Source organism: Arvicanthis niloticus, chromosome 2 (assembly GCF_011762505.2).
Source record: "Arvicanthis niloticus isolate mArvNil1 chromosome 2, mArvNil1.pat.X, whole genome shotgun sequence".
NCBI classification, from domain to species: domain Eukaryota; kingdom Metazoa; phylum Chordata; class Mammalia; order Rodentia; family Muridae; genus Arvicanthis; species Arvicanthis niloticus.
The window spans coordinates 123,845,827-123,856,133 of NC_047659.1; the positions used below are offsets into that span (position 1 = coordinate 123,845,827).

Here is a 10,307-nt window from a genome sequence, read left to right on the forward strand (position 1 = left end):
CCAGTAAGCTCCTAAGAGTCCTGGTTACTACTTGGGAAAATAGAATGCCTAACCCAAACAAACTTCTCAAAATCTCAAGGGACAAGCACAACTCAGTATCCTCCTGTCCTCTACGCTGTTCAAATCACTCCTGCACTGCAGGCTTTTGAGCCCGGTTCCTCATACCAGACTGTTGTGCTGCCTTGAGGAAACCTCCCCTTTCCCTGAGGCAGCTGGCCTAGAGACCAGATCAAAAGACTTCAAGGCTGGGAACAGAGCTCAGTGGTAGAAAAGCATCTAATGTGTGTGACCCCCTAAGCTCAGCTCCAGGTCTCTTACTACCACATCAACACTAAAGAGAGCTGGGAGAGGGAAGGAGAGAAAATGAAAATTCAAGTAAGAAAAACTGGAAAGCAAAACACAGTGATTAAGCTATATAATCCTCCATGGGCAATGATGACACAAACCTAACCACAGTGCTCAAGGGGAAGAGGCAGGTGAATCTCTGAGTTCAAGGCCAGCCTGGTCTATGGAGTAAGTTCCAGGATAGCCAGCTACACAGTGAAACCCTGACTCAAAAACAAACAAACAACAACAAACAAGATATATAATCCTGGGGCAGGAGGATTGTAAACTCAAAACCAGCCCCGGATAAACAGTAAGACTACCTCAAAAAAAAAAAAAAATTAAAAAGAGCCAGATATGATGGTGTACTCCTTTAATCCCAGCACCTGGAAGGCGGAACCAGGTGTATCTCTGTGAGTTCAGGATCAGCCTGGTCTACGTTATGAAACCCTGCCTCAAAAAAATTTTTTTAAATCAAAAAAGGAAATCAGGCATGGGAGCTGGACTGAGGTCCAGCAATTCAGAGCTCACACTGCCCTTCCAGAAGAACCATGTTCAGTTCCAAGCACCCTCGTGGGATGGTAATTCCAGGTCAAGTAAATCTGACACCTCTACAGCAGAGCTCACCTGTGCACACATACGCAAACCCATATACAGACTTATACACACCATTAAAAATAATAAATATGATTTTTTTACAAAAATCCAGGTATGGTGGTATAGCTTGTAATCTCCACATTCAAGGGATGAAGGCAGGAAAATCAGTTCAAAGTCAACCTGGGCTACTTGAAACTACATCAAATAACCAAACCATAAAATAAAGGAGTGGGAGATGTTTCAGGTATCTTTTTTGTTAGTATTCTTTTGTTTGTATTTTGAAACAGTCTCACTGTGTAGGCCTTGACTGATCTGGAACTAAACATACCCACCTGCCTCCATCTCTGAGTGCTGAGAGTAAAGATGTGTGTGCCACTACACCCAGCTGCTATTATTCTTTTAATAAGAGGTGTCTGTCTGTCTGTCTGTCTGTCTGTCTCTGTGTATGTCTGTGTCTATATGTACCACATATTTGAGGATGTTCATGAAGGCCAGAAGAGGGCATTGGATCCCTAAAGTGGTAGTTATAGGCAGCGGGGAACCACTGATCTTGGTGCTGGGAACTGAACTTGGGTCTGTAAAAGAGCATCAAGCAGCCAATGAACTGTCTCTCTGATCCCTCCCACCCCTCCCCTACCAGACCCAAGCTAGCCTAGCCAAGGATGACCTTGAAGTTCTGATCCTTCTGCTTCTACTTCCCACCAAATGCCAATGACCCATCCTTCTCAGAATGACGTATGTGCTACAAATAAATTGTTCTCAACCTAAAGACGAGAGGGTATGAATTGGAAACATAGCTCCAGTAACACTTTGTCATCTGTACACTAAGATGTCAAACAGCAAGTCACATGACATGGCACATGTCTTTAATCCCAGCACCTGGGAGCAAGAGGCAGGCAGATCTCTGTGAGTTCAAAGCCAACCTAGTTTTCATAGTGAGTTCTGGAACAGTCAGGACTAAATAGAGAGACCCTCTTTCAAAACAAACAAAAAGAGCTGCAAACAACAGAAACCTAAGGAGCTTTAGCATCAACTGCGGTGTAATCCATCTAGATGTGAACAGTCCCATACACGCTCCTGCTGCCAGAAACCCAGCCATCTTCCTGCCATTGTTTTTACTTTATTCTATCAAACCATAAGCTTAAAATAAATCCTGCCTCCTTAAAAAAAAATGTAATAAAATGTGACATTTTGATGAATGTCACTTGTTTTAAATCACATCACTGGCTATAAACATTAAAATCATAAGAGGTCTGAAAGGAAAAGTCTCTCTCCTACCCATAAAGTGTATAATGCTATTTGTTGACTCTGCTGTTAAGGTACAATTGGGGATATATCTACTGGTAGAACGCTGCCTTTTATTTTCTTTTTATTAGATTTATTCATTTTTTTATTTTTTTATGAGTATTTTGCCTGAACATATGTATGTGTATCACTTCCATGCCTGGTGCCCCACAGAGGTCAAAAGAGTGTTGGATCCCTAGAACTGGAGTTTCAGATGATTGTGAATCACCATATGGGTGCTGGGACTCAAACCCAATCCTCTAGAAGAGGATCAAGTGCTCAGAACTTCAAGGTCATCTGATATGCCTAAAATGTCTATTGTTGAATCATCTTCTGCTTTGTGAGTGCTGGTATTCACTGCCTCATATATCCGTGTGTGTGTGTGTGTGTGTGTGTGTGTGTGTGTGTGTGTGTGTGTGTTATTACATATAAAACTGATATATATATACATATATATGTAAATATATATGTGTGTGTGTGTGTGTGTATTTCCATACCACATACACCAGGCATAGTAGTACACACTTGTAATCCCAACACCCAGTAGGTGGAGGAAGGAAGAGCAGTTCAAAGTCACCCTCAGTTACACAGGGAATTCAAGGGCAACCTGAGCTATATAAAACACTATCAAAAACCAAACCAGACAAAACAAAACCACTGTACACAATGAGATAAATAAAACTTATCAATACCAGTTATAGATATGCCTAAAATGTAAGATAAAACTGAACTGGAGTTGAGGTCTTGGACCACAAGAATGGCAAAGGTGAGGGTCTGGGGCAATAGCTCAGTGGCTAAGAATGGGTCAAAAGAAGACCCAGGAACTAGGCACACACATAGTGCACAAATATACAAGCAGGCAAAACACCAATTCAAATAAGATCAAAATTAATCTCTAAAAGTGGCAAAGGTCACCCAGGGTCCCAAAGCCTCTTTATACCTGTGTCATCTTAGAGACCCTTTGGGGAAAGCTGGCAGGATTGGGGTTTGGGACTGACCTCAGCAGCTTTACTAGCCATGGCATGGTTCATCAGCTTCTACCATCTCCCTGTTCCTATTCTGGGCAAGAAGCCAAGGATACATTCCTCAGGCCCCTACAGGCTGGAGCTGACACAGTAGAGTTTGAGAAAAAGGCTGAGCAAAGCAGAAATCTCCTGAGAGTGTCAAAAGGCAGATAACCACATCAGGAGGCTTTTTGGGGTGGGAGACAATGGAAAAACTGAGAACCAGAGAAAGTGAGACTCTTCAAGACCACACATGAACAGCTTTGCAGAGAATCACCCAAGTAAGGTTCTCCTGCAAACACTTCTCTGATCTTCACTGGATGTGATAGAACACTACATCCTGGTCAAATCTCAGGATTTGAGGGTCCCTGGGTGCTAAAAGAGCCTGGGATGAAAAAGCTCCTGTGGCCCTTCAGCAAAGAATCTTAGTTTTTCTTTCTGGGTACTCACTCTTTTTTTTTGATTTATCACTCACTGGGTGGCACATCCTAGTCACAACCAGAGAGCTGGGAGTTATGTCCCCATTAAAAGAGGAAATTAAAATTCATAGAAACGAAGTGATTTGTCCAAGACCACACTACTAGTGGGTAAGAAACAAGAAATACAAACCAGACCTACTTAGCTCTGTGCCTATTCTCCTTCCAGCAGCCCACACTGACCCCAGGTAGGACCTGATTCTATTTTCATGCCTACATCTCCTTAAGGCCAGACTGGAGCCACTTGGGGCCTTGGGGAAGGAGGAATGAAATTAAGACAGTCCTTCCCAGCCTCTGGGTTCTGTACCCCAGTACTTACCCTCCAACACAACTTCCTTGCCTGTCTTCTTGAGGGCCTGTACCGCTTCATCATGGGTAGCAGAAGACAAATCTTCACCATTCACAGACAGAATGGCATCCCCAACAAAGAGGGCCTCTGTCTGGTCTGCTGCCAGTCCCTTGAAGATCTTGGAAATGAGAATAGGCATCTTGTTTTCCCGGCCCCCTGCACACAGGCACAAAACAAACAGGAAACTGAGGCAGGTGCTTCATCACTTGGGAAACTTATCAAGGCAAAATTGACTCAGTGCTGGGAAAGGAGAGATGAGTGGATCATGGAAAATAAAGGCATGGTGAATTGTGGCTATAATTACAGCATTCAGGGGGCTTAGGTAGAATGCACTGCCTTGGGTGCAGAGCCACCCAGAGATATAGCAAGACAGGCTAATATTTTCTGAATCCATAATACTGTAGTTTGGCTCTGGATCTTTTATTTAAATGGTTTGTGTGTTCGTTGCTTTATTGTTTTTTTAATGATTTATATTTTAAGCAATTTCCCACAGTATGAGAATTTATTGATAACCCCCAATCTGGAATTAAGAGGAGTAGTGATGTCATGGCCTGGAAGGCCATCTTTCATAACCAACAATATTTAGAATCCAGAGCTGGGTGTGGTACAGAATGCATGTTATCCCAGCACTAGGAAATAGAGTGGGCAGAGGGGGATTGAGGCCAGCCCAGATATATAAGGCCATCTTAAAATTAATTAATTAATTAATTAATTAAATGGGCTTTGTTAACCAGGATTCACACTAGAAAGGAAGGCTTTAAGTTCTAGAAATTTTAAAAGCACATCTGAACTTCATCTCTGATATAAGAAAGTAATACATTTTACTGGATTACTTTACTATTAAAACCTTAAATGCCATTTTAAATTTTTAACATGTATTTATTTATTTTGTGTCTGAATGCATGTTTTCAAGTACACGTGTGCTATATACATGTGGATATCAGAGAACAAACTTGTAGGAGTTGGTTCTCTCCTTCCACCATCTGGGTCCTGGGGTCAAACTGTTCATCAGTCTTGGCAGAAGCACCTTTACTTCTGAGCCAGTGGTTTTCAACCTGTGGGTCTCTAGCCCTTTGAAGGGGGTCAAACAACCCTTTCATAGGGATTGAATATCAGATGTCCTTTATATTGGATATGTACATTATTATTCATGCCAATAGCAAAATTGCAGTTATGAAGTAACACTGAAAATAATTTCATGGTTGGGGGTCACCACAACATGAGGAACTGATTTAAAGGACTGCAGTGTGAGGAAGGTTGAGAACCCCTGCTTCTGAGCCATTTCTTCAGCTCTCAGATGCCTTCTGCTTGTTTGTTTGTTTGAGACAAGATCTCACTATGCACCCCTGACTGGCCTAAAACTTACTATGTCCAACAAGCTATTCTGAAACTCAGAGAGATCCACCTGCCTCTGCCCCTAGGGTGCTAAGACTAAAGACATTTGCCACCACACCCAAACCAAATGTCTTTTTAAAATAGTCAGCTGGGCTGGGCATGGTGGTACTTGCTTATAATCCCAGCACTGGGGTGGCAAAAAAAATAAAGGATTACTGCACATTCAAGACCAACCTTTTATACATATGAACTTTCAAGACAGTACAGACTACACAGCAAGACAGTCTTCAAAAGACTCAAGTCAGACTCTTGAATATCATATTCCTGGCCCATCCTCAAAGTACTGATGACGAGAGATTAGTGGCACAGAGTAATAGGTCATTGTCTCAAGGTTATATAAGTCAGTGACATTTGAGCCTGGAAAACCTCTCCCAACCCCACCCAGGCCGGACAGTTGCTTGTGGCACTGCACAAAGCTTGAAGCCTAGGAGAAGAAGGTGTTTCTATTTATATCTAGCCTCCCCCACCTAAAAGTAGGGACTTCAGTTCCATTTGAAGCTATGACCGTTCCCAGCTGCCTCATGGACTCAGCTGGACCCCAGAAGGGAAGTTACCATGGCAACATGAGCACAGTCTTCAATCCAGAAAGAACTGATTGAAACTGTTACTTTCCCTGAAGTCCCATAAAAATGTCCTTCCAACACCTGGAAGGACAGATTTGGGTTGTGACCCTGCTCCTCTGAGAGTCGGTTTGTCTGTCTGCAAAGTGGAACTTTATAAAACTCAAGTTCCTTCCTGCTCTGACACACTGAGTGTATTTTTTTAATTGGTTTCCTGTTTTTTAAACTGTTTCCTGGGCCTATCATAGAGTTTGGGATGAAAGCTGGTTGCCTGCTCTGTTTTCCCTTTTGAGTCTCAGTTTCTTCACCTGCAACAATGGAGATTAAACTCACCTGTCACTACTCTTGGTCAAGATGAACTAGACCATGATCTAAGTGTACCGGCCACAACACCTAACACACAGTGACATTCACCACCATGCTCATTCCTTAACCTGGGCCAAAGGATCTAAGCAAAGTACCAATAAATACAGCCACCTCCCAGGAGGCCTGGGGATGTATGGATACTTTCAATCTGGTAGACAGAGGGACAGAAATGGTGAGCCTAGCAGCTGGGTATGAACATAGATGTTAAGCACCACATTTAGTTGCTTTGAGAGTCCCTTCTGGCCTCTCTCACACATGCTGGCAAACCCTGCCCTCAGAAACATCCTCATCGTGGAGTACTAAAACAGACTCAGAGATGGGAAGTGACTTGTGGAAGTTCCCAGAGTTCTGGAACTCTAATGGCAGTCTAAATGAGCTGAGGAAGTAGTCCGTTGGTAAAGTGCTTGCCCAGCATACATAAAGCTCTAGGCTTGATCCCCAGCACAACACAAACCTATTTTAGCAGCACATCCCAGTAATCCCAGCACTCTCAGCACTCTGGAGGTGGAAATAGGAAGATTAGATATTCAGTGTTCTCCTTTGCTACATAGGGACTATGAGGCCAGCCTGGGATGTATGAGACCCTGTCAAACAATTGTCAGTCTTGGAAACTAAGAATCCTTAAGAAGGAACGGCAGCTCTGGGTTCACTCTCTCCATGTACCTGTCCATGTACAAATGGGCAGATGAGGAGACTCAAACCTAGCCATCAGGACTCCCAGCCTAGGCAAACAGCCTCTGGAGCCCAAGATGTCTAGGTCCTTACTGGCCCCTTCTCTGTTACCATGCCTTTTACCCATCTCTGCCACCCATATTGAGCTCCCAGACTCCAGGCCTTCACCCCACCCACCCACCTAGGTTGTGTCTCATGACTTCCCCGCTTCTTGTCCTAGCAGTGTCCCAGGCCTCAATTCCCTTTCCTTTCGCCGCCGCCACCCCCCCCCCCCCGTCTGTCTTCCCGAGGACCCTCCTGCCCTTGGCACTCATAGCTACCGGGTTTTTTTTTTGTTGTTTTTTTTGTTTTTGTTTTTTTGGGGTTTTTTTTTGTTTGTTTTTTTGTTTTTGTTTTTTTGTTTGTTTTTTTTTGCTTCAAAATAGAACTAAGCACCTACGTCCTTGGTGCGCCCCCATCCTTCCACACTTGTGTCTTCTAAGTCCCCTGTAAAACACCCGAATTCCCCAAGCCCCTTCCGACCTTGGTGCTCTTCCCTCACTCTGTTCCTTCCACCACCACCCCCGGAGACTCCGCTCCGCCCTAGACAGAAGGTTTTCGGTTACCCAGTCTCCGTGCACAGCCAGCCCCCGTGACCCCTGAACGCTCCGCAGCGGCACAGACTACACGACCCTGTGCCCTCGGTGCCCCGCACCTACCCTTGATGCTGATGCCCAGCCCGCCGGCGTCGGCCTTGCGCACCGTCACGCGGCGCCGCTGGAGCAGCAGCGCCTCTGGCAGCTGTGGAGGCGCCGCGCCGGGCTCAGCGGCGCCGTTGAGCTGCGCGGGCTCGGGCTCCGGGCCGGGCTCGCCGTCGGCGGGGCTCACGGTCAGCGTGTCCTCCGCCAGAGTGAGCAACACCCGCTGCCACCGCTCACCACCACCCCCGGAGCCCGCCCCGGAGCGCAGTTCCAGCAACCCAGTGCGCGGAGCGCGCCTGCCTGACGCCATCTTCGCCTCGAAGTCCCAGTACGCTGCACTCGCCCGGTCCCGCTGTACCCGGCCAGCTGCGACCCAGAGCCCAGGGCAGAGGGCTGGCGGCAGGGCAGCAGATCCAGCCGCCACCTTACCCCGGGCCTCGGGGGCGGAGCTTCGGAAGACAGACTGTCGGGGGCGGTGCTAAAGGGGGCGGGGCCCGGGAGTGACTGAAGAGACTCTACCCGGTAACCTAAGGATGTGCAGCGCGATCACTTGAGAGTGGGTCAGAACCGCGTTCCCGCAAGGCCGCAGTTGGAGGAGGCTGAGGGTGGGGTGCTCTGCGGGAACATAAAGGGGCCGGGTTCTGTGGATGGGGCAACACAAGGATCCGGTTCTGTGCGTCGTCGAGGATTGGACTGTAGCTCGGTGGAAGAAGGACAAGAAAAAGAATCAAGGATCCTGGGGCAGGGTTGTCTGTGGCAGGACGGTAGGGTCCAGGGAATTTGCAGACAGAGTTAACTGGTAAACGAGCTAAGGAAGAAGATGGTTTCCCACGTTTTGTGTGCCCTGGAGAGAGGGTACCAGAGGCGGTCTGTGGGCGTGACTCAGCTTGAGGGCGCAACCTCTAAAGATGTAAGCCTACCCACCAGAAGAAATGCCACCCCTTTGAGGGCTTGGTCCCATCACTTGGAGGTAAAGGCTGGAGGATCTGCAAGTTTGAGTCCCGTCTAGGCTACATGAGACCCTGCCTTTAAAAAAAACACAAAAGACATCAAGAGATAGAAAGCTCAGCAGTTAAAGCATGTGCTGCTCTTACAGAGGACAGGAGTAAAATTCACAGCATGCACGCTGGGCAGCTCACAGCTACTTATAACTCCAGCTCCATGGAGATCTAACACCAGCACCATCCTTGGGAACCTGTATTCACATTGCCAACGCCTACACCCGTGCACACAAAAATAATGAAAATAAATAAAAAGACGTATTATATACATACATACATACATACATACATACAATACACGTATGTTACTTATTCAGTGTTTGCATGGCACATGAACTGGCTGATCTTTGCTATTATTTGAGCGTGTGTAAATCCTGCATAACCAATACATTGTTGCTAGTTTATTGATGAGGAAACTGAGCCACACAATTACTAAAAGCAGACTTTTTTTTTTTTTTTTTTTTTTGAGACAGGGTTTCTCTGTGTAGCCCTGGCTGTCCTAGAACTCACTCTGTAGACCAGGCTGGCCTCGAACTCAGAAATCCTCTTGCCTCTGCCTCCCAAGTGCTGGGATTGAAGGCGTGTGCCACCGCTGCCCGGCCTCAGACCTCTCTTCTAACCTGGTTCTTTCTGGCTTCCAAGCTGATATCCCTCCTACTCCCTGTGCTGCATGCATTGCAGCAGGAGATAATTTCACTATTCGCTAATTGAGCACTTACTGGACCAAGCAAGATGTCGTACATTTGTAATCACAGCACTCTGGAGCCTGAAGCAGGAGGATCATGAATTAATTCTAGGCTAGCTAGAGTTCATAGCAAGTTCCAGGTTATACTTTTTTTAAATTATTTTGATTTTTATGTGGATTGGTGTTTTGCCTTTGTGGATGTCTGTGCTTCACATACAGTCCTCAAGGGCTAGAAGAGGGCATCCAATCCCAGAAGCTAGAGCTAAAGATGGGGTTGAGCTGCCACATGTGTGCTTGACATTGAACTCCAGACTTTAAGTTAAATATTGAAGGACAAACTAGCCCTACTGAGGAAGATCTATAATCTCAGATACTCAGAAAGTCTGAAGCAGGAGAATCACCAGTTCAAGGCTGGCCTGGGTAACTGAATGAGACGCTGTTTTAAATTTTTAAAATACAGCAACAGGTGGTAGTGGTGGTACACACCTTTGATCCCAGCACCCAGAAGGCAGAGACAGGTCAATCTCTAAAATTGAGGCCAGCATGTTCTACAGAGTGAGTTCCAGGACAGCAGAGACTACACAGAAAAACCCAGTCTGAGAGAGAGAGAGAGAGAGAGAGAGAGAGAGAGAGAGAGAGAGAGAGAGAAAGGAGACCACCAAGAACTGAGGCCCTTTCCCAAGACCAAGTCTAGAATTAGATTCTTAAAAGTCTCCCCACGTATTGCCCTGCTTAATGAAACCCAGACAGACTTTCTGGGAAGGAACCTTAATAGAGTGCTTCTCCCCTCGGGAATGCTCTCTGTGGGCAGAGCTGAGGAAAGGGGAAGTGGGCAAGTAGACATCTGTATACCAAGCAGCTAGCAGAGAAGTAGAAAGTATAGAACCAGACAAGTATATGTAGTGGTGTGTGTG

At 45.9% G+C, this 10,307-nt stretch overlaps 1 protein-coding gene across 2 annotated transcripts in view; it reads right to left on the reverse strand.

Annotated features, from left to right (window-relative positions):
- Snta1 (syntrophin alpha 1) overlaps positions 1–8,162 on the reverse strand; it is a 30,062-nt gene extending 21,900 nt beyond the window's left edge. Inside the window, exons 1-2 of one of the 2 annotated variants that reach the window (XM_034496255.2) lie at positions 7,726–8,162; positions 4,005–4,190 (exon numbers count right to left, since the gene is read on the reverse strand). In XM_034496255.2, the coding sequence (XP_034352146.1) occupies positions 4,005–4,190; positions 7,726–8,017 (478 nt within the window). In that variant the 5' untranslated portion in view covers positions 8,018–8,162. The remainder of the gene's footprint in view (positions 1–4,004; positions 4,191–7,725) is intronic. The other variant, XM_076930045.1, reaches the window with a different exon arrangement.
- Positions 8,163–10,307: the final 2,145 nt, after the last annotated feature.